This window comes from Priapulus caudatus, unplaced genomic scaffold, assembly GCF_000485595.1.
Source record: "Priapulus caudatus unplaced genomic scaffold, Priapulus_caudatus-5.0.1 Scaffold216, whole genome shotgun sequence".
NCBI classification, from domain to species: domain Eukaryota; kingdom Metazoa; phylum Priapulida; class Priapulimorpha; order Priapulimorphida; family Priapulidae; genus Priapulus; species Priapulus caudatus.
Genome location: NW_014577277.1, coordinates 213,236 through 238,342, shown reverse-complemented (window position 1 = coordinate 238,342; position 25,107 = coordinate 213,236). Strand labels below are relative to the sequence as shown.

Below are 25,107 nucleotides of genomic sequence, written 5' to 3'. Positions count from 1 at the left end.
GAGAGAGAGAGAGAGAGAGAGAGAGAGAGAGAGAGAGAGAGAGGAGAGAGAGAGAGAGAGAGCGTAGGCGAATTACTAAAGGATAGAAGGCAGATGAGATGAATAACATAGAGAATGGAGAATTCAAAAAAAGCAAGATACAGAGATGAATAGGGAAAGGTGGCACAGATAGAGGAAGCTGGCAAGAGGAGGTAGGAAAGCATAGAATCAAGAGTCCATAATAGAAGAAGCTATTCTTCTATTATGCAGAAGACGTTGAAACGCTCGTTGAATTATAATATATTATAACAATATAATATAATATAATATAATACATATAATCAAGAGTACATAATGGGAGATATAATATAATACATCATATAATATTTAATATAAGACATAATGCTAGCTGCATATCGTACGCTGGTGTTTAGCTAGTATCTCTCCTCTCCCTCCTTCTCCTTATAATTGTCTCGTAGGTTTTCTTCTAGTCGCCTACCTGGTTGCACAGCAGGCGTGCACTGTGCCCGTAAACCCACACAGCTAGAGACTGCTGCGCTGCATCAATGCCACAGAAAACCAGCAATGTCACTGAGATTATACGCACGCATGTTTATTCAGTCGCAACACCTACTTTAATATTAAAGCTTTATGTAGCTATGCACCCGGCCACGCCTCTTGTGTGTGGCAAACATATAGGCAACACAGAACCCAACACTAAAACGGTATTAAACAGCAAGCGTCGAGGAGGTGGAACGAAGCTGGTGGGTGAGAGCTTGAAGCTCGAGGAAGAGGGGAGGGGGCTGAGGCAGATGAGGTTGAAAAAGTCGAAAAGCTAAAAAGGAAGGACGAGAAGGTAGAAAAAAGCGGAGTGGAGGAGAAGGAGAGGAAGGTGGAGAAGGCAAATAAGGCGGGAAAAGGTAAAGTAAAATAAATGTTAAAATTTAGCGTGCTCATGGTAAGTGACACGAACGCATTTGCTGCGAGGAAGTGGTTGAGTGTGAAGAACATTGAAAGCTACTTACATTTACTGACACGTCGAGAGAGGGTACCCAAGCGACATTTCGAATCACACTCAGGATATAAGGGCTCTAAACATGAATCGATTTACTTTGGTGAAGCGAATTAAATGCGTCAGACACAAATTCTGTCGTCGAAAACCAAGATGCAATAGAAAACGATCGGAATACATGTCGTCATTTTATTTCTGTTGTGTGTATAGCACATCACAACAAACCCTTCTCCTAGACAAAGTCTAAATCTTTGAATAAATTAAAATGCGTGTTTACTTTTAATTTTCGCACGATAATTATTCGTGTGTGACTGTCTGGCATTGCCTATCGATCACTGCTCTACTTAATGCGCAGATGCCGAATTCGTCGTAGTCCACACGTTTTAATAGAGTTAGTATAGTAGGCTACCTCCACACTAGCTAAACCATGCTAAGTCCGGCATAACTATGGTTTAGATCAGTAAGACACCATCAATAATGTGCGTAGACCAAGGCTAGTAAATATTACATTTGAAAAATTAAGTACATATACAAAGTAAATATTAAATTTTGTTGATACGTCCGCTTATACCCTCCCGTTGCGGCACACTAGCGAATAATATAGTGAATGTAATATGGCCTACGACTTCGAATAGAGTAAGTTCTATAGCGGGCATCTCCCAATTTCGCCCAGATAACTCGGACAACCTGAGAAGTAATGGTCAATATTATCGTTCGGTCGCACGCGAATCAGGATGAGAGGGAAATTCAGTGATAGCCAGCCGTCTATGTGCCTTCCCTGCTGATCGGATCTATAGATATATACAATCCGTGCTGGCTTCGGCACATGGTGCGTATATATCGTTATACGCCATGCCGATATGGATTAACTGAAAAGCGGACGCAAACAATCGTCTGCCTAAGACTCATGCATATATGTATGTAGAGCGACTGACCTTTGACAGTAGGACTCGCAAACTCGTCGTGGCGATGGGGGTATACGTATAGCAAATCAGGAAAATGAGAAATTGCATGCGAATGCGGAACTTTCCTCTTCGTTCCACGATTTTCGTTAAATTCGCGTTATATGTCTGCTGCGCAAGCAAGAAATTATATTTAGAATTCTCCGCGTGCCTTGAATGTTCAATTAATCCTGGTGCATTATTTATATACTTCCACAAGGAAGCGGAATCATCGAATAAATATTATCGGGTGTTGTTGGGAAATATTGTGGCGAATTGAAAACTTTTAATACGGTTTATGCTGTTTATCTAATTAATGTAGTTAATACGGTATTACCACGTTATTGAGTTGGAATTAAATATGAATTTTTTTGAAAATCAGATTAATGTGGTTGGTTTAATAGTATTCGGAATCCATTAGATTAGAAGGTTAGTTGAGCAGTAAGAAATTTTACAAGGGAACGTGGAAGTAGGGGGTGGGGGTGGGGGTGGGGGTAGTTGATTGAGCGGTACAATCACAACAGGGAACAGAATCAAAATCTGTCGTGATAGCATAGGAGCATATCTGACAAACATTGGTGATAGATGTAATGAATAAAAGCGTAAACTGGCCTCGAATATTTTTTTAGTCTCGGCAGCTTCTCGGAGCACTTGTGAAGTCTTGAAAGACTTATAAATCCCTCTGCCGAGTTTGCCCTGTCGCGCGCTCTCTCACCCTAATACATTCGCGCGCACACACGCGCATGTACTCCCGTACATGCGCGACACACGCACGCACGCACGCACACACACACATACAACATACACACACACACACACACACACACACACGAGATTAATAAATTGTTTACGTTCCTTCCGCTGTGAGCAACTGTTTGGGAACACGAACGTGCATCAAATATCGCGTATATACTTTAAGATAACAGCTAGAGAATTCTTAGCGCTTGTCCTGTCTTCGCGAACATACATATGAGAATTTCATCAGATTTCACATTTGAGGCGTGTTACCTCCGAGTCACCTTCAGCGTCTTCACGCACGCACAAAACTTCGATGATTATTGGCAGTATATCTGCCACCTCGTGCGTCGAGCGTCGAGTCACCACATGCCGCCTCAGGGACCAAACCATGATGAGACGACAATACTCGACCTCAATTTAAGGCCGTAATAAAAATATTGTTTGTTTGCCCTCACCCGACCGACCCATCAAAAAGGGACCGACTCAATTTTTATTGATTTTTTTTAAACAAATTGTATCACTGTACATTATATAAATCTGTAGGCAATACATATATGTACCAAGCAAAACAAACATTCAACATAAAAGGTATCTCCACACTAGCACACCCGAGCATGTAGACACCATGCTGAATTTGTAAAAAGACCCCTTCAAAAAAAGCCTACATTACCTACCCAAACCTTTCAGCCAGGGTCGGGTGAGGGCAAACAAAGATTTGTTTTAATTGTGGCCTTAGCAGTGCGTGCACGATTCATTCTCCTCGCTCGTCTTTATTCGCTACCTCTTCGTCATTTTCATCCCGGATGAGGAATCGAGTGATCACGCGAAAGCGTGGGGCATGATGAACAGTCGTTAGCGGATACCTCCTGGTGCTGCTGCTGCGGCTGCTGCTGCTGCTACTACTGCTGCTGATGATGCTTGCGATAGTGGTGCTGCTGCTGTTGCTGCTGCTGATGCTGTTACTGCTGCTGTTGCTGCTGCTGCTGCCGCTGCTGCTACTACTGCTACTACTGCTGCTGCTGTTGTTACTGCTGCTGCTGCTGGTGGTGCTGCTGCTGCTGCTGCGTGCTGCTATTCCGTATGAAGCCTGACGGGAACTATGCGGATTTCGCGTGGTTGGGCTTCGTGATAATTACAGCGTTAACCCCCGGTGACTTCGCAGACGTCAGAGCAGCAGAACTCTGTTATCTGCTGCCGTCTTCGCAGTAATCATTATTAAATTCCATTCCCTCGGCGCTGGTTAGCAACCGTTGATGCGTGGACGTAGAAAGGCAGGGTGGGTATATATAGGGAGAAGGGATCGACTTGAGGAGTGTTGAGGAGAATGTAACTATATTTTGCGATTCGAGTTGTAATCAAGTTGCGTACGATCTTGCGGTGTGGAGTTCGGTTATGAGGGGATGCTATAAAGAGATGATACCTATCGTAGAAGAATGGTCACGTTTCTGCTCATGCAGGCAAATGCTACTGAAATTTACTAGCATTAAAATGCTATGGAAGTATATACATATTTATATGGCTATATTGATCGTTGTTTTATTTAGTGAAAACCTTAAAAAAATATTCGATAAACATCCACGATCTGCACAATCTAGAATATTTCGTCCTTTTTTGCAACGACGGCTTATAATATTCATTTGGTAAAATGGATCTATATAAACCAGACTGTTTTGTTCGCTTTGTAAATGCTTAACGTTCGGTCGAAGATTTTATCTACTCGGAACGTTGTTCGTGCACGAATGCATGCCTGCGTGACTCTTCCCTTTTTACGTGTGAAGGTTTCAGTTTTGATGCACGCGAACACGTACGGCACGTCTGCGTACACCTTCGTGTAACGGAGGAGAGGCAGGCGGTAAAACATTAGTGATGAAATCTCACGGCGTGATAAAATGTCATGAAGGTAGCAGTTCGAGTCTCGGCGGAGGCTCCCCCGGAATAAACCACGACAGGTTGCGTAACGACGTGGCGTCTGTTGTGTTCTTGGTGTCGGTCAGTCTTACGGCATCAGCCGGAAGCTAACCTAGCTACGTCATTATGTGTGGCACTGCTTTGCAATACGCGGAGAGATCAATAGAAAAGCGGATGTAACTGCTACGAATTATAGCAGCAAGTCAACACGTCAGGTAAACGCCCGCTCACGTGGTCACATCCTGTTCGATGTCTCTTGTTGTCGGCCACAGACCGCTTCGAGACTACCGTGTTTCAGCATGGATACAATGTACAACAACAATTAGGTTCAGGCCTATAGCGTTATTGTGACGTTTTTAAATGGTAAACTAACGTTTTCGAGTTATGAGGAACAAACATTCTTAGATCAAAGGCTACGATATGCTATCTTTTATCGGCCAGACCTCAATTGCTAACTATTCAAACACAAAAATTTTCAGTGAGGAATTTCCCTTCAGTTCCTTGCCAACCTCCATGTCGTATTCATTTGCATATGCGTATGTATGTATATCAAAAGTCCATAATAGAAAAAAGGATTCTTGATGTATATGCATGTATTTATATTTCTAAGCTTGCAAGCCTTTTCACAATGACTATATAGTTCTTGCCAAGTATATGTAAAAGGTTTATGAGAATTAGCATGCAAAAATCTAAGACCGACCCTGATTCATCTCGTCTGGTTATTAGTTTTAATGAAGTAGTAATAGTTGTATAGTAGTATGAGCAAAGATACGCGATGGTGATTTGAGGTAGTGACAGAAGTAGCACTGGTAGTTGTAGCAGCAGCAGTATATTAGCAGATTACAACCCTGTCGATCTTTCAAAATTCTCTTCGGTGTACCGATTCCATTGCCGGCGTAGCGACAACATTTTGACAGCTCGTACGTCGGCGATGGGATTTTTTTCTGTGTGGACACAATGAGAAAGTTCACGAAATCCGTGCGCGGATTGTCACTCCTAGTTCGCCGAGGTCGCCATTATTAATGGGGGGGGGGGCTGGAGTGATGTGAACGCGAACATGTGGTCATGGTGGTTTGAGCTGCGCTGCGTGGGTGAGCTTTATTCTACGCCTGACATCTATGGAACGCTGCCAACTCTTTCCGCCCAGCCATGCGCACGTCTTATTTAGTCTGTTATTGCTCGCATGCGTCAACTGCATGTTACCCGTATACATACTATTTAGCTAAACTTGCCGGCCCGTATTACGGTTACCATTGTGAAAAGAATTTCTTCTTTTGGGTTTTGACACCCGAGTTGAGCCGAAGGCTTACGTTTGCATTTTATTGAAAGTGCCGAACAAAAGCTGCTGCTTCTGAATACTGTGATCCACAAGCACTTGGAACGTCTCAATAAAAAAAAATGTAAACACGAAATGTATTTACTACCAAAGTCTTAATGTTTCTCTACTCTATTTCGCCTTTTATTGCCGATAATTACCCGTAAATGCCGGTCAAATGCTCATCTGCAACACACAAGTACACCGCACGCCCGCCCTGTGCACAAACAACCTGAATAAGAGAGATGACCGGCATTTACGGGTAATTATCGGCAATAATAGGCGAAATAGAGTAGAGAAACATTAAGACTTTGGTAGTAAATACATTTCGTGTTTACATTTTTTTTTATTGAGACGTTCCAAGTGCTTGTGGATCACAGTATTCAGAAGCAGCAGCTTTTGTTCGGCACTTTCAATAAAATGCAAACGTATAAGCCTTCGGCTCAACTCGGGTGTCAAAACCCAAATGAAGAAATTCTTTTCACAATGGTAACCGTAATACGGGCCGGCAAGTTTAGCTAAATATTATGTACGGTTAACCAGTTGACGCATACGAGCAATAACCGACTAAATAAGACGTGCGCGTGGCTGGGCGGAAAGAGTTAATACATTTCGTGTTTACATTATTATTTTTTTATTGAGACGTTTCAAGTGCCTGTGCTGTGATCGTGCGTGAATGCGCGCGTTCGCGTTATCCTTCATGCGCAGTATGTCAGAGGCCGGCATTGAGTGAGAATGCGTGCTTCGTTGTTATGTGATATTACATGACTCGTATAATAAAGGGTGCGGTGCCTACAGGCTATGTGATATTAACGTTTTACAACGGGTGAATAGTATGAACACAGGTGCTATCAGATTCAGAAGTGAAATGTTGCTGTGTGCTGGTTATATATATTTGAGTTTTGTGTTATTGATTATCAGTGTCGGTTGAATCAGTGTAATCGGCTTTTTCTACAGCGATCCGCAGTATTGATCTGTCTATTTGATCAACTTTGTCTCTTTCCGTCTTCGATATAGTCCTTTGGACTTTGAAGACTAATATTTACGAGGTTACGAGGTAGTAATATCAAAATCTGTTCTGCAATTTATTTAGCCGAATATGGAGCATCCGGATTTCTCAGGTCAGCACAACTGGTATGCGTGTTCTCACGCGCGTCCGACTTACTGCAACGTCTGCAGGGAAGCGTTATCAGGAGTCACATCCCACGGTCTTTCATGCGAAGGTAACGGTGAAGTGCAATATGTACGAAATCGGATAACGTGTATGGGTGTGTGTTGGATAATGAATGGGGAAATTAATCGTTTTGCTTGTATCTCCGCTGATTATTTTCACTTACCTTTTCAGCCGCTGGTATTGTAGGTCTGAATGATGTTATGGCATTGAGTCGGTTCCCTTTATATAGTTACAATAGTGTTGCCATGGCAACCGACTATCGGTTTTCATTGGAACATGGCTCTGGCGTAACAAGCTAAACGCGTTTTTCTAACTTGTTTACGATATGCGCTGCGGTGTTCTATTCATCGTGTCTGTTTTTGAGTTGAATCATTCCATACAAACAAGCAGGCAAAGCCAACTTAATATATTTCACTTATTTTTTAGTCCATCTCTTTCTTCACCTAATCGATTTCCTTCTTTCTCTGCAATGCCGTAATGCAACCCTAGTGAAATTTGTTGGCATAGGTTGTGCCATCTAGCTAGCTCGTAATCCAACTTTTATCAATGTTGTGTTGTGTTGAATTCTGCTCTAATCTGCTAACATATTTATTTTTTATCAAATAAACTTTTATGATATCAGCGAATAACAGATTAAAGACAAATTCATTTGAATGAACTTAAGCAATGTCTCAACGCATTTAGTTTCTATTGCTAATTAAATAGGTTAGCAGACTTTGCCATAACGTATAGTTGCATTTCTATCCTGGATTAATTCTACTGATATCACTTTAAATACGCTGCAATTTTCGATGCCACGCATATCTGGGAAGATGATGACAGAATTCACATTAAAATATCACGAAGCTCCATCAGCGTAGACAAATTCCCATTGATTTAAGCCTAGCGTGTGTTAAATTGACGTAGTAACTGCATGTTACTAAACTCTGCCAGCGATCAAGCGCCGACACTGTACGTGCGTGCGTGCGCGTATATGTGCGCGCTTGTGTGTGTGTGTGTGTGTGCGTGCGTGCGTGCGTGCGTGTGCGTGTGCGAGTGTGCGTGTACGTGTGTGTACGTGTTCGATTTTAATTCTAACAATGCGGCGCATCGCAGTGCAGTGAAAGCAAAAAAATTCAGAGGTGCCAACCATTGCCTTCTGCATGGTCGTAATCATTATGATCATCTGCACCTCAGTAACACATTCGCTGTGACTGTCTCTAATCCGTCATCAGCCACAATAGAGTACGCCTGTGCACGCAAAACGTGTGATGGAGTTAGGATTTTGCAGTGCCTCCAGTTGATTCTGGTCGCCGTAAATTAGTTGGCTGCCCTCAGATATCATTAGCTAGATCAGTGGTTAATAATGACAATTTTGTTATTACTAAGTATATTAACCTCTGATTAGATGCAACGTCAACATACCCTGGGTTTTATTGTCGCTGTAGAGCAGTAAAAAATGTGCCATGTACTCGATTGTACAAGACCTAGTGTGCTAATGTGTGACTGAATTATAACTTTTTTACAAGGCTGATTCTTGGCTCATAAGCTCACTAATAATTATTAGTATAATAATAATAATAATAATATTATTATTATTATTATTAATATCATTATTATTATTATTATTAATATAATGATAAGTATTACGGCATGCTATATTAAAAAATTGTTGTTGTTATCAAGTATCACATTACTGTATGCGTTCGTGTATTTTTAACATCAAACAGCCTAATCCAGCGTAATCCCTTTTGCCGATCCTTGGTATTTCAATCCTTGTACCATCATATTAACGTTGATAAAATTATTTGAGGTATTATGCCAATAATATCACATTATACTCTAGTGTTTGCACCACCTCTGTTTATATAACATAAATCTTAGCATCTTAATTATAACACCATGATTTTATAACTTTAATGATGTATGTATATAAATAATTATAGCGCTTTAATCCTAATATAAATTCTGTTTAATTACAGTGTGCAAGTTGAAAACACATAAAAGATGTGCTGTGAAGGCCGTCACCACCTGCAAGTGGACAACTCTAGCTTCGATAGGAAAAGAGATTATTGAGGATGATGATGGGGTATGTATATCGAGAAAGCGATCAGGTTACGAAGAAAGAAGAGTTCTGTTGCCCGAGGTTGCATGCCATCGTTCCCTATCCTCTCCCTTCCCCACTCTCACATTCGCTCTGTCGAAATTCCTCTGGTCTTGTTTTCCTTTTCCATTTCCGTTTATGTATTTCTTCTATTTTTTTAATCTTCGCGTACTGTACACACACATGTTATCTATTCTCTAGTCAGAGTCATGGTTGAAATGACCTTGACAGAGGGGAGTAATGCCTTCAGCCATGTTTGCCAGACTACTTGATTCGCCGTTTGATTTTCCGGTGTAAGAAATCTCACACAAGTTCTTACACCATAGTAATGCTAATGGTAGTCTAACGGTATTACCGTAGTGATTTACCAAAAGATGTTTTGCCGAGTCAGGGGCGAATCCAGAGGATTTGGGTGACCAGTTTCCATATGTTCTTCTGCAGCTAGGGGGGTCCGGGGAATTTTTTAAAAATTTGGCTATATTTGGTGCATTCTGGTGAATTTTGAGGCCTGTGACCGGTTTCTGGAAACTGGTGCAAACCGGCCTAAATCCGCGCCTGCGAGTCGTTATCGCACCTGGCTAATGGGCTTAGCCAGGTATTATATTCCGGAACTGGTCATTATTAGAGATTACAACCAAGTTGCATTTGCTTTTTGATATCGTAAGTGTGCATGAGTCAGTGAATGCTGTGATGTGCCTTGTGATTACTCTCATAGCGCCATTATCCATAACAACTGCAGTGGCAAGCTGTTTTATTTTTTATTTTTTTCAAAGTTCTTAGCTCATTGGTTATTAGTGCAGCAGATATGTGAAAAAATTGTGGGTTTGGTGATAAAAGCATATAATTTGGCTCACATTTATTACATATCACTAGGAATATTTTTGGATATAGGGACATTGCATATTCCTCCTGGGGCCAAAATGGCGGCCATTTTACAAAATGGCCGTGATCGGGTATTACATAACACATAATCACTGTTAGAAGTTGTGCAACTTTTTAACTGGAGATGCATGTAAGTGATGCAATAATCACTTAAAATATAATCTCGGAGCCAATTCAAGGTCATATATCTTACTAACCGATTCATTTGGCTATCAGGCAACAATACGCAACATTTTTTTTTTTTATGGAGTTTTGTGCTGTATTTTGCAAATCTGAAAATGTCAGTTTATAACATAAACTGGCACTGCCACTGGAAGTGCGTTTACCTCTATATATTATCATACATTTATATCTTTACCCTTACATTGTCAGGTGGCGTACATGTCTACATCATATTGAAATATAACAATCCCATGCAGACAAAGCCATCCATGATACTGCAAGATCTAGTCCGAGCACACTGTCCGCCGCGATGGCATAGTGCCGTGCACTTGAGTACAGCCTTTCAAACACTTGCATTGTCCTCTGCATCCCTTCTTGCAGCCGCATCTGAGAAGTTGCCGGCATACTTGCGTTGCCTCCGGGAGGGTTGTCCAGCAGACGTTCAGCCAGTATCACTCTTCACCCACCCCCTTCGCTAGGGATGGGATTTCTGCGCGCAGGAACCATCATCTGGCCCCAACAATAGCCAGCTTGGTAGGCAGTTCTACTGATGGTGCTCTCTGAGGGCTTCGATCGTTGGCGGAGATCATCTATTGCTCGACGCTTCTGGTGAAGAGTCGCTTACGTGCATCGGTGACACGCTCGTGGCTGCTAGTGCGATCATACAGGAGACAGAGAACGACGAAAAACGCTCCAAGGACTCTCAGGCTGTCATCTACGATTGAGGGGTTTGGTGTAGCGGCCCAAGGCCACAGAACGGTCGGCCAGTGACCTCATCACAGGCCTTTCAGTCTCCCATGCAGTCTTTTTGCTCCTGCCTCCAAAGTGTGACACGTATCACACCAGTTGGAAGCATGAAATGAGGGTAATCCACGACACTTGTCAAGCCCCAATGCCTGCGGCATTCTCGTGAGCTGCTAAGTACCTAAAAGCTCTTCCCAGGGTACGAAGCAACCAACAGCTCATCTATGTTGAGCAGCGTTCGGCTGCTGCCACAGCACAAGGACTACGACAATCCGTGTCAAACTGTGCGGATCGACACCTTTGGTGTAGCCCTGTTTCACAGCATCTTCAGTGAGCAGCATCCTGGTATCTGCTTCTTCATGTGTACATGGAGCAAGACCACGCGATGTCTCTGGCCTGCGTACAGACCACATCTTTGTGGAGAGTGCTGATGACTTGTTTCTCTGTCTCTTGAGCAGCTAGTCTCGTCGCTAGGAAGGAGAACAGCTCCACCTTGTTCTCGTCGATCCGTAGGAAGCGCCTGCCAGTTTCCTGTATGGAACTAGATGGCTCGACTCCGTCTCCGGATGCCTCGACCTCTCTTTGTTCGAGTGTCGGCCTTCAAAACTATTCTGGCAGGTATTCATCCAGACGACATCCACTTGATTGCATGCTGTAGCTGAGATGTGATGTACGGCAAGAAAACCTGTGTTGCATAGTCACAGAACGTCTTCGCACCACCAGGTGCCAGCATGTTGGTGATAGCTGCTCCATCAAGGATGATGACTTCAACGTGAGGACTGGCTACATTCTCTTGTGGAGGGATCATATCTTCTAAGCATACCACGAGGTCAGACCTTTCTGCCAGTCTCATTTTGCCCATCTGTGACAGGGAAGGGGACAGGCCTGGTCTCATGAGCAAAGAAGTCGTCCGATATTCTCCCATCACGCATCTGGGCTGAAATGCACACACCGGAGAATACGGGAGCCAGTCATTCTTGAGCAACGCCAGCTGAAGCTGGGTTCTTGATTTTCTTTCTGACTGCGAGGTCGGCTGAAGAGAGGAAGGTTGTTTCTCCTGATTGTGCGTGTCGTGATGGCCTTCGTCTGGTCCACAAGCCCGCTCATTGACATACGTGTGGTACTGGCTCCTGCCCCAGCTTCTCGATCTGGTGCACAGTGTCGATGGACTGCTGGGGTCTGCCCAGGTTTCCCTGCCTGTCTAGTACAGGGAGATCATTGCTGTCATCACAGAAGGGTTCCCCATTTCTCTCATGACACCGGAGAGTGACTTACATCTCGAGCAACGCCAGCTGTGTATGCCTTTTCTGCTCATGGTGTCATGGAATCAGGCTTCTTTGTTCTCGTCTCTGCTGTGGCGCGGAACTCTGCAATCACTCTTGCATCTCAGGACCGGACACCTCCAGCGCTGCAATGCTGCAGGATTCTTAGTCAGGCCGACTGCTCCGCCTTGTCTTTCACTGATGCGTTATTCTGGCTCATGTGCCTGGTCGATGGCCAAAGCAGAGAAATGGTTGTGTTGTCTTCTTTACTGTGAAGTTCCAGCCATGAACTCTGCGAACACATCTGGATGCTTGTCTTCCAGTGCACCATGCTCACGCAAGTGAACTGGATCCACCTTGCGTAATTAGGTGCCCAGGGCAAAGAACCATGGTACAAGCTTGGTCAAGGCATCGATGTAGAGCATGAAGTCGCCTCGCGTAGCCGATCTCACGTAGATCTGATTTCCAGTTCAGCTGCAGCATAATCGACCAGAACTTGAACTGGGGACTTGTATCAGCTCGGCTAGCACACCAGACTTCTACTGCATTGGAACCTGTCCTCATCCAACCCGTCACAGGTATTGGGCGTGTAACCCTCCTGTCGAAGGAGATACAGAACACTAGCTGTGACCTGTGAGCCCATCGAGTGCGCGTCACACTGGGCGGCTTTGATGAAGGAGTCGGCTGTTCCCGGGTGTAGCAACTCCTGCCTGAACCAGGGCTTCTGTCCATCCACTGCAATCAAGAAGGTTGCCCAGAGTGTTGAATGATGTCTTTTCGATGTGGAATCCGGCAAACAGACTGTTCCAAGCTGCTCCAGCCTGGTGTTGTACAGGGTTGCGATGTCTAAAAGCTTGAACACTGGTGCCACAGTAGAGTCCATACGGGCTTCCTCAATGTAGGACACCAGTTCAGCCAGGCTATGCCGTGATTTACGACGTCTTGTTTGGATCCTCATTCATCTTCGCGTGCCTCTGGCTTTGTTGTACAGGGAGGCTAGACACTTCACATGGTACTTGGCCTCTTGTGCTATAAGATCTCCTCCACTTAGTTTAGCCAACAGTGTGTTGTCCTCTAGTTTCAGTGCACATTTCCTGACACGGCGCATCAAGCTCAAAGGTGGAAGCCTCGTGCAGAGTCTCCTTACCCGCCTGTCCGTCACAAAAGAAACACTTGTAAACTGAAGGTTGTGGTTGGTCTCTACTCTGACGTATGTACTTTCTTGGGACATCTGCACTGTGCTCACAGGAGGTTTTCCTCTTCTCGGCTCGAAACAGTTGGGTTTTGTTGTATTCGAGTCTACACGAATCATGCCACCTGGCTCTGTGGTGCTCGAATGTTGCTTGAATGCCCTCACCATCATCCAGTTTGGAGATATCTATAGTCTTTGGCAGACATCCGATCTTGCTGAAGGCGAGGAGATTGTCTGCAAGAGTCTGGTACCCAGAACCACCAGTGCTACGCTTTGATTCAGCTGGACAGATAGCTTCTCAGAGGTGTCTTTCTGACATAACACACACTGGTCCAATGTGTCAGATATGGAAGATGTGTACCAGATGAGCCTGGCGCTGTGGGGTCCAATACCATAAAACGTTTGGCCATTGTCAGTCAGTCAAAATACCTTTAGTGTACAGCCACCAGATGCAAACCACCACCGTGACCTGAAAGAAGAATTAGCAGAATCGCTCGCAATCCCATACGCCCGGCGCATCGCTCGCATTCAGCATGTTGAATATTTCTGCCCGGTTTTTCATCGCTTGCATACAGCGCATGCGCTTGCACTAGCGTAGACTGGTACCCGCTCACACCTCTCGGCTTAGTTACTCGATGGGGTCGAGTAAACGAGGTGGGGGCGAGTACCAGTCTAGCACCAGCGCGCCTAACAATGAACAATCGCGTTTGAACGCGAATGGTAGCAGCCAATCATGTGTACAGCTGCACGCGCAACTCTACGGCGTTCCAAAATCGTGAGCGAAAACATACGCTGCGCGGCAGCTTACAGAATCGCTAGTGTGTCCTATATGTGTATATATGTGTCATAGTGTCATATATGTGTGTATACTAGGCTTACGATATGCACAATGTCTGAACTCTATTACATATGTAGCAAGACAGATCTGTCAGATATGATAATCATGACAAGGAAGAAAAACGTCATTTGCGTCCCTAGCTGTTAGGCCACCATACATAATTGTGTTCAAGTCCACGTGAGGCCTATGCTTAACATGTCAATAACAAATGATATATATCCACTAGAATGTGTTTTGCACCAACCATACTTGATATAGTTCAACTTATGGGCGAAAATGGTAAATTGAGGCCGCCATTTTGTAAAATGGCCGCCAAAGCTACCATGGGACAAATATGCAATGTCCCTATATCCAAAAATATTCCTAAGGGTATGTCCTAACTGTGTGCCAAATGCCATGCTTTTATCATCAAACCCACAATTCTGTCGAAATATATCACATATCTGCTGTACTATATTTAGTATATAGATCTACTACTTAAGGTGTGCGTCATTAAATGTTTAGGGACGTATGGTTTTGTGAATACCTACAATTCCTCTACTTATTGCTCTGACAACGAGTTGCTCACATTTCACTGTCGACTATTATATTTTACAATGCATTATGTCTTTTATGTAGCCACCACAGATTCATAAATACACACATAGTTGGTTATGATCAAAAGTAAATTTAAATTTCGATTTCAATGTGGACAAATCCATTCAGCATATCAACTGGTGCATATCTCGTTTATACTGTCCACAAAAATTATGCTTTGTTTTGCAGCAGATAACGATGTCACATCAGTGGGTGGAGGGAAATCTACCAGTCAGTGCTAAGTGCGTCGTCTGTGATAAAACCTGTGGCTCAGTATTACGGCTGCAGGATTGGCGCTGTCTCTGGTGCAAAGCCTTGGTAGGTCCACCGCAATGTTCATAAATCGCAAAACTATAACCCTGCATCGTCTATACGTGTAGATATAGTAAAGTCTACTCTTACGATAAAGTCCAAAGCACGCGTGGCTGTTTGTGAGCTCTAAAATAAATAGCTTATTATTACATGGCATAAAAATGTGCGAATGTAAATCATGCATTAATTGCACTGTACTAATATAATTATATCTACCTAATATAATTATAGCATGGTATAAGTAAATGCATAAATTTCAATTAGATTGCACCTAATTTATCGTAGATCCTTTCCGCGGCACTTTAAGACCGTACTCGCGCACCTATATCTCATTAATATTTGTTTCGTCTTCAGGTGCATACATCCTGCAGGTCAGCTATCCCAGTCGGCTGTCCGCTGGGACTCTGCAAGGTCTCTGTCATGCCGCCCACCTCACTCACTTCCATAGAGACAGATCTAGAGGATGAGGTCACGCCGCCTGTCGGCTGCAGTCCTTTGCTCGTGTTTGTCAACTCTAAGAGCGGTGACAACCAGGGCGTGAAGTTTCTTCATCGGTTCCGGCAGAATCTCAACCCAGCGCAAGTGTATGATCTCATGAATGGGGGACCTAGCTTTGGGTGAGTAAAATGGCCAAGTTGAAGCCATTAGGTGGTTTGTGTGTTGTATTAGGTGGTATATTGAGGCAGCAAAACAGCGTTACATTTTTGTGTGGTTGACAGAACGTTTTGGCTTCACGTCTCATTTGATCTCTTAATTGGCGTGTTTTGACCCACAAAACCGTGATTGCTTGCTACCTTCGTATTACCGGTGTTACTATATAATAAGTTTCCATGTCAATCAGTCTACGATGATATTCTGCCTACAGTCGATCAATCGATATCGCTGTTACATAAAAAGCTGCTTTCACTAGTGTATTCATACAGTCATAAACTACTGAAACTGTCAAATGTGTACGTTATTATATATATAGGCTGATTAAATAGCATCAGCAGTGCTTACTTGTTACATGCAGAGTTTCATGTTGTGGCATACAATTCATGCCTAAATTGCACACCACTTAATTATTCGGTAAGAAACACATGTTCCCCGTAATAAGTGGACAGTGTGACAGTGTATATGGTCTATGCGTGTGTTGCGTGCGAGCGTGCGTGCGTGCGTGTGCATGCCATTTAATTGTGGCTAAAGCCCGGCGCACACGTGAGTTATTTTACTCAAGTAAAATGACGCATGAGTCAAATTACTCAACGAAAATCCGCCGCACACGTGAGTAAAATGACGCATGAGTCAAATTACTCAACGAAAATCCGCCGCACACGTGAGTAAAATGACACATGCGTCATTTTACTTGAGTAAAATAACTCACGTGTGCGCCGGGCTTTAGTTTAAATGTACTCTTAATAGTTTGACATTTACTCTTGTGTCAATCGATATGTTTCAGGTTAAGGTTGTTTCGTCGTTTCCACTCGTTTCGTTTACTCGTCTGCGGCGGCGACGGCAGCATCGGATGGGTTTTTAACGAGATTGACAAACTAAGGCTCATCAATAAGGTAAAAGCTTCATGCCGGGATATGCTAGCCGCTACCTAATTAAAGAGAGCCGCTATCGATTGCACGCACACACACAGGCGTACAGTCAACCTGACACGCAGACCCAATTTGTACAGGCCTATTGACTTTATTGTCAAAACATATATACTATAGTCTAAGTCCATTTCTTTTACGTACAGCAGCGCCTATACGCGTATAATGCTAGATTTGCCGCATGTAAAGTTGCAGATGATAGAAAATGTTCTCAACATTTATAATAATACATGTGATGATGATGATGATGGTGGTGATGATGATGATGGTGATGATGATGATGATGGTGATGATGATGATGATAATAATAATGATAATAACAATAATAATGTGTGTGTGCCTGCATGTGCGTGTCCAATGTCCATGTGTGTACACATACATGGAGATTAAGACAGGAGATGGAGAGTGAGAGTGAGAGGGGGGAGGGAGGGAGGGACAAGCAGATGGGCAGGCAGGAGGGGGGTTGGTCAGGCGGGCAGACAGAGGGACATGCATGCACGCACGCACACAAGCACACATGCATGCACACAAGACTAGAGAGTGAGGGGGAGGAGAGAGGGAGGGTGAGTGAGAGAGAGCGAAAGCGAGCTAGATGGGGGGGGGGATAGACGAATAGATCGGCGATAAAAACAATTTACGTACATTTAAATAACCATTGTAAATACGGCAGAGCGCACAGCTGGACACCGCGCACCGCTAATTCACCGCTCATCGTCTGTTCCTTGTCCTTTCATCGTCGCAGTGCAGGAGAGCGGTTAATAGCCGGAAACCTAATTCACATCAAACTCTTGTGTCACTCGACGCTCGTCACCGTTTCATCGTAGCGCTAATTCACCGTTCGTCATTGCAGTGCAGGATATAGTAGTAAAGCGAGCGGTAAATAGCAGTAAACAGCTGGAAACCGTGCGTTAATTCACCGTTCGTCATTGCAGTGCAGGATATAGTAGTAAAGCGAGCGGTAAATAACGGTAAACAGCTGGAAACCGAGCGTTAATTCACCGTTCGTCATTGCAGTGCAGGATATAGTAGTAAAGCGAGCGGTAAATAGCGGTAAACAGCTGGAAACCGTGCGTTAATTCACAGTTTGTCGTCTGCTCGTCACCGTTTCATCATAGCGCTAATTTACCTCGTTGTCCGCTCATCGCTGCAGTGCAGGATAGCGGGTAATAGCGGTAACCGGCTAGAAACCGAATTCACCGCTTGTGTCACTCGCTCGTTACCATTTCATCGTAGCTCTAATTCACCGTTTGTCGTTGCAGTGCAGGATAGCGGTAATCAGCGTTAAATAGCGGTAAACAGCTGGAAAGCGAGCCTGGCTAACTCACTGTTCACTTGTCGTTGCAGTGCAGGATAGCGGTGCTGCCTCTGGGGACGGGTAACGACCTCGCGCGCGTGCTCGGCTGGGGCGGGCTCGTCGATGACGACACGCATCTCAGCCAGCTCATCGAGAGATACGAGATGGCCAGAACGAAGATGCTGGACAGGTGGACCCTTACGCTTGCTCACTCGCTCGCTACTTCGCTGCCTACACGCCCCTCCCTCGCTCGCTGCCTGCATGCCCCTCCCTCGCTCGCTACCTCGCTACCTGCATGCCCCTCCCTCGCTCGCTACCTCGCTGCCTGCACGCCTCGCTCGCTACCTCGCTGCCTGCACGCCTTTTCCTAGCTCGCTACCTGCACGCCTCGCTCGCTACCTCGCTGCCTGCACGCCTTGCTCGCTACCTACCTGCACGCCCCTCCCTCGCTCGCTACCTCGCTGCCTGCACGCCCCTCCCTCGCTCGCTGCCTGCATGCCCCTCCCTCGCTCGCTACCTCGCTGCCTGCATGCCCCTCCCTCGCTCGCTACCTTCGTTGCCTGCACGCCTTGCTCGCTACCTACCTACACGCCCCTCGCTCGCTCGCTGCTAATTAGCGCATTCTGGTGCTAATTAGTCGCGTGACGTGTCACTTGACACTGTATCACCGAACTTTTCCCCCCATACGGCAGCCCTAACGGTTTGGGATGGTCTAATTAGCGAGCAGTGTTGAATATTGTCTTCAGCAGGTTACCGCACTGAAGCGCACGTGTTTCGTCGTGCGACGCGGCATCATCGAACGTTTGCCCCCGTAATGTATCAATGGCCAACTTTTATATCATTATTGATTAATGTTTAATGATTAATGATTGATAATCTTAACCCTAACCCTAACCCTAACCCTAACCCTAACCCTAACCCTAACCCTAACCCTAACCCTAACCCTAACCCTAACCCTAACCCTAACCCTAACCCTAACTCTAACCTTCACACTAACCCTAACTCTAACCTTCACACTAACCCTAACTCTAACCTTAACTCTAACCTTAACCCTAACCCTAACCCTAACCCTGACCCTAACCTATAACATAACCCTAACCATTAATCCTAATCCTACTCCTAATGGAGTATCACCCTGTATCATGCGATATCGTGTGTTTTGTTGCTTGACTTGGTGTTTTATTGCTTTGCAGGTGGAGTCTGATGACATACGAAGGACCCCTAGTCGATCCAAAGGCTAACCTTGCTTTTCGAAACGAGGTGCGTGTATCGGCAATTTACGTTGCGTGTGATCGGTTTAATACTATATACAGTATGACGTGGTGAGTAACGACCCGCGATTAGAAACGAGCGGGGGTGCCATGGCGATTCGCTTTACTTCCGGTTACGTCAGGCACTAATGGTTTAATACTGCACGCGATGCAGTGAGTGATGGATATATGATTCATTGTGACGGTGTGGCGGCTGATGATTCAATGTGTTTCGTCGCAGCTGTGTGAGCCTATTGCAGCATACGAGGATTCTGTTGCCGCCCACCTATCAAAGATTTTGCATTCCGATCAACACTCTGTAGTCATATCGTCAGCCAAGTAAGTAATTGACTCATGTTTGGCACTACCGGAGATGTTGCATGGTGGTGAATCACTGTGTTGCAACAGAGGCTATTGATAGATACGTCTGTTATTGTGATCTGTTGATTATAATCTAAGGAGGTACACAAATTCGGTGCAAGGTTTGGGGGAAGTTTCAATTTATTTTTGCATAATTCTCTACGTTCGTTTGCAGATTAAATTAAAAATGAATTAGTAAGACATGTGTAACTTTGTAATATGTTAAGCAAGATTTTCGCAATTATATTCGTAGGATATTATGTGAGACTATTAAAGACTTCGTAGCGAAAGTCGATGCTTCTTGTGAGCATGAAGAACCAATAGACGACTGTAAAGATGAGAAAGATGATTCCATATCAAGAAAGGTATGATCATGTATAATAGAATTGTAGTAGCAAGGAAACACTTCTCAGCTTAATCACCCTGATTAATTTATTCATCACAATTTCCGCAAGTGCTGTGCACAAAGAATTTGACATTTCCGTAACTTCCGGCCACGCAACGTAAATGCTCCTGCTGCAGAGAGGTGCTAGAATACACGTGGTTGCTAATGAATGTATTAATGATGTATGTATGATGTAATGAATTGCATCCTGCAGTGCTCTGTTCTAAATGAGAAGCTGAACTCTCTACTGAATACTCTGAGTGAAGAATCTAAAGCGTCACAGGAAACGAGGTCTGCTAGTACGTCTGTCGCCGTGCAAGAAACCATGGCAACAAAACAGGACGCACCTACTAAACATGTATGTACTCATTGGTTTTTATAGTGGCTGCAATATTGTGATAGCTTCATTTATGTTATTTCTGTTTTGTCCATTGATTCTATACAGCCGAACTAACTTAGTTTCAGTCGTCAAGAGTAATTATACAGGCACATTTTAAGTTTTAATCAATTTTGTAAAAAAAACACGTTAAATTGTGTGTTGCTTTAGGACGTCAAAAATTTTGTCTTGTAGCAGGGAGCAGACTGTAAAATTTGGATATTATTAGTACTGATATATTAAGAATAAAACCATTCTGTATGCATAATTGTAGTACCATCCTCAAACTAGTGAGGGAAGTGTGCCTTTTTGGCATGATTGCCTTGTAATGATTCTATCAATTGCTATATTGAACTTGAACAGACTTTATATAACAGGATCACCATTTTGCTGACAATGTTACATAGTAAGGAAGAAGTACATAGGTAAACCGACGAAGGTCTATGCCTATTTAGATTAGGTCAGTCATCAGGGGCGTGTACAGGGGGGGGGGGGTTCCAGGGGGTCCGGACCCCCCCCCCTGCTCGCGCAGAAAACGCATCTAAGGGGGTCTAATTTCAAAATGTTGACCCCCCCTTCGCGTGCTCGCAAGTTTGGGTTACGGTTAGACCTCCCCTGGTACAAATTCTGTACACGCCCCTGGTCATATGCTCCAATTAATAATATATATTAATAATATTATGTAATAATAATAATATATATAAATATAAGGAATATAGATATTCGTCATTCTGTAGCACAGCTCACCAGCACAAATTGTTCTTACAGCACGTTTTCAAGCCAAGAGATGCCCTCATGTCTCGCGCGAACAGCCTGAAGAAGGCAGTACGGCAAATCATCGAACACACAGAGAGAGCAGTCGACGAACAGAACGAGCAAACTAGTAAGAACAGAGTGCTTTCCGCGCTATCGGAGGAGCACGCTACGACTTCCTATAGGGTTACCGCGGAGACGATACACGAATACGAGGAAACCGATAACAAGTACGCCGTATTCCATATGAAGTTTAGAAGTATTAAGTTAAGTTTTTATTATTTGTAAGAAATATGATAACGATAAGGAAATGAGATTCTTACATTTGAAAACAAATTCATTACAATTTATTACGTAAAGACGTAGGTTAGTAATAAAGTGCTGTAATGTCCATAACATAGCGTGTACGTATGAAAAACATGTAAGAACTATATGTAATAATGTCGAAACTTTTCCAGTTTATCTTACCTACTAGCGCTGAAGGGGTCGTTGTCGTATATGTAGTACCCGAGGTGTCGGCGAGTATGTCGCCTATGCCTACTCCCTAACCCTAACCCTAACCATAACCCTAACCCTAACACCCTAACCCTAACCCTAACCCTAACCGTATCAGATAGGTACCTCGGGTACATATTATACACCATTATACGACAACGACCCTTCGTGCCCTACTAGCAGTATCCTAGGTGGCGTCGTTATCTCACTCAGACAGATAGGTAGATTGTATTCAACGAATCTTTGGTCGTTATTCTCGTCTCATTCAGGCATTCTTCGACGAGTGCGGTTCCAAACATTGCCGTTCACGGACCGACCTACGCGGGCTACCATGCAGAATGTGTCTCAGATGAGGAGGAGGAGGAGGAGGACACGTTGCGTGGGCTGGAGCCACTGCGTACGTATTTGCACCTGCCTACAGCATGTGTTCATGCAGATGTAGGTAAACGCCTGCTGATTGATTTTGAATGTCATCGGGATCATATCGAGCTAATCCTAACCCTATCAATAACCTTAACGATAATCCTTTCCCTAACCCTAAGTATAATCCTTTCGCTAATGCCTTAATGCAGATCGACTGTGGTCTCAAGGTAAGCTTGGCCTGCATCCTTATATAACTGATTCTGTCAGATAATGCGGTTATAGTCAATTACTTCATTGCACGCTAGATACGGAGCAAGCATGCATCGCCAAGATAGCTCCTTAGCTTTTCAGTAAAAGTATCGCTTCAAATAATAGGATCAATTATCAATATTACGTGTCTAGTTATATCTTTACCATAAATAATACCTATCCTCTATTGTGCAGGGTTTCGTAATCTCACTGATGTCTTCACGTTAGGTTTCACGAGGCCGCCACCGCCGGTAGAAAAGAGTCCGAATGCATCGCGTCGCATCAGCAGCGGAAGCACGTTCAGCAAAGCCATGCGTTCGACCTCACCCAAAGACATACCTCCCGGTTCACTAGAAAACATTCCACTCTTCAACCCTACGTTCCCCGCAATGTCGCTGTTCCCAAAATTGCCCAGTAAGTATGATTTTCGCTCACGATTTTTTGGCGGTAGATTCATAATGCACAATACGATTATCATGAGTTGAACAGTTGTGATTATTTTGTTCTCCTAGAACTATAACAACTATGATTTTTAAGCGGAATGTGTATTCTCTGTAATAGAGAAAACACCTGAAAAATCCATTTGTTTCATGTCTTGGGAGTCAAATCATTGCCAGCACTATTTCATAAAGAAAATGGCTAGGAAATATTATAGAGACAGTTTTATGACATATTCTTGCTCTGGTATATATATAGCAATGCTAAGTGGCAACTATGTGGACTTATTTATTGGTCCATTTAATTTACTGTAAGCCATCAGTGTATATGATTTATGTAGAAGCAGTTTCCTTATCACTGTTATGATTAAATTTAATGTTATTAATGTAATTGAATGTTAAAATTTCATTTGTAAAAATACATTAAAACTTGAACCACGACTTGCCAATGACGACTGTTGACGGTGTTGGTGAATAATATTTCTAATGGTGGGTTATCTTCCTTCACACTAGGAGTTCATTCACCTGCCAGCAGTGTCGTCGGGGGCCTTGTAAGTAAGGTGCTATTGGCCAATGCGGATGCCTTATGTGCTGCTGCTGTACCAATGATGGACTCCACCGATGATGCACTGTAAGTTTTCCCTAGTTTGTGCGCAAAAATTTGTGAGAATTGTCCGTATTTATCCTCGATCCTACCAGTCACTCATCAGGTTAGATTTCACTTATGAGGTCGGATGTATCTGATCGTTATCGCGATGTTTATTTTTTAGTTGTTTTTGTTATTAGTGGCGACTATTCGGTGTTCTGGTATTTACCACGTTATGTCGTTATTACGTTTGACGTTATTCTGCTCGTTAGATTATAGTGGCAGTATTACTACTTACTTATTCCGCGTGCTTTTTTTACATTTTTTCTGCAGAGATGGTTACCAGGAGAAGTCTGTAATGAATAATTACTTTGGCATTGGTCTCGATGCTAAAATTACTCTTGACTTCCATAACCGACGGGAGGAGCACCCGGAGAAATGCAGGTAAATGACCCGACCTACCCAACAATCCGCATATTTGGCCAGAATTATGCGTGCTAAGGATGCTTGCTGTATACGTGTAGGTGCGTACGTGCTTGCTGTGTGTGTGTGTGTGTGTGTGTGTGTGTGATGGTTCAAATGATAATTCACTCAAATTCATATTTATATGCATATATATGTGTGCTTGCGTGTGTGCAGGGCCCACTGATGGCTCGAATGACACCACACTCAAATTCATATTTATCTTCATATATATGTGTGCTTGCGTGTGTGCAGGGCCCACTGATGGCTCGAATGACACCACACTCAAATTCGTATTTATCATCATATACGTGTGCTTGTATGTGTTTGTGTGTGTTTGCATACACGTGTGTTCGAGCATGCGTGCATGCACGCGTCTGTGCGGCATTATGTGCTTCACACAATGATGGTTCCAATGATATCTTAATCAAGTTCATATCCAGTGTGTCACACACTATTCAGTTGATTAATACACTTGATCTCTTTGTTTGTATTATTCTAGAAGCCGGACGAAGAATCTCATGTGGTACGGTATGCTGGGCACAAAGGAGCTACTGCAGAGGTCCTACAAGAATCTAGAGCAACGTGTGCATCTCGAGTGTGACGGTACAGCCATTCCATTGCCTAGTCTTCAGGGAATAGTGGTTCTAAACATTCCAAGGCAAGTATCTGATGGTAGTAGTAGTAGTAGTAGTAGTAGTAGAATGGACCAAACTATGGTTCTACACAGGATGAGTCTAACGTGATGATATTTCGTGTCCTATGATGTGCAGTGCTGTTTGGTTTTGATTCTAAAAAGATTGCTGACCCAGCTGTAAATATGTGAAACTGTTAAATAATAACATTTGCATTTATATTTCTATATATTTGCATCATATTTTTACAATTTAATTGCTTTAGTATGTGTTTTTTTTATTTGCATTTATTTTTATTTTATTAGACAATGACCTGAAAAAATACATTAGTAACAGTTACTGATAACACCTCAATTTACCTTTTAACCGATAATAAATAATCGTATAGACATCCAGTTTCAAAAACATCCTGGATATTTGCATCTTCAGATTGTGTTAGAAATATGAAAAAGACTTAATTGAAGCTAATTTAGTGCCACTCTTTCAGCTACATGGGAGGCATTCACTTTTGGGGAGGTGACAAGGAAGACGACAACTTCACCGCTCCAGCCTGCGATGATCGCATACTTGAAGTGATGGCTGTTTTCGGCAGTGCCCACATGGGTGCAGCACGTGTTATGGCGCTTCAACATCATAGGATAGCACAGGTATGCCACGTGTTTTTATTAAAGCTGTGCAGCTTCATAACGATGCTGAGGTCAAAGCAATGAATCCCAATCTCAGACGACCATGAATTGAGAAATCTATAAATGAATCAATATATA

At 43.5% G+C, this 25,107-nt stretch overlaps 1 protein-coding gene and 1 long non-coding RNA gene across 5 annotated transcripts in view; one reads left to right on the top strand and one right to left on the bottom strand.

The window, feature by feature from the left end:
• Nucleotides 1–25,107, top strand: part of LOC106807460 (diacylglycerol kinase delta-like) — a gene marked incomplete in the record, with an annotated part of 112,976 nt that overhangs the window by 73,196 nt on the left and 14,673 nt on the right. The window contains 17 exon segments of the mRNA XM_014809796.1: nt 6,987–7,116; nt 9,029–9,135; nt 14,996–15,124; nt 15,473–15,735; nt 16,557–16,665; nt 18,043–18,182; nt 19,186–19,252; nt 19,484–19,581; nt 19,856–19,967; nt 20,202–20,345; nt 21,132–21,346; nt 21,881–22,008; nt 22,419–22,637; nt 23,174–23,291; nt 23,580–23,690; nt 24,211–24,369; nt 24,831–24,986. Of these exon segments, the coding sequence (XP_014665282.1) occupies nt 6,987–7,116; nt 9,029–9,135; nt 14,996–15,124; nt 15,473–15,735; nt 16,557–16,665; nt 18,043–18,182; nt 19,186–19,252; nt 19,484–19,581; nt 19,856–19,967; nt 20,202–20,345; nt 21,132–21,346; nt 21,881–22,008; nt 22,419–22,637; nt 23,174–23,291; nt 23,580–23,690; nt 24,211–24,369; nt 24,831–24,986 (2,405 nt within the window).
• Nucleotides 10,789–25,107, bottom strand: part of LOC106807462 — a 42,705-nt gene continuing 28,386 nt past the window's right edge. For all 4 annotated transcript variants that reach the window (XR_001393668.1, XR_001393669.1, XR_001393670.1 and 1 more), the window contains exons 5-7: nt 24,253–24,259; nt 23,646–23,651; nt 10,789–10,800 (exon numbers count right to left, since the gene is read on the bottom strand). This is a non-coding gene — a long non-coding RNA (uncharacterized LOC106807462). The remainder of the gene's footprint in view (nt 10,801–23,645; nt 23,652–24,252; nt 24,260–25,107) is intronic.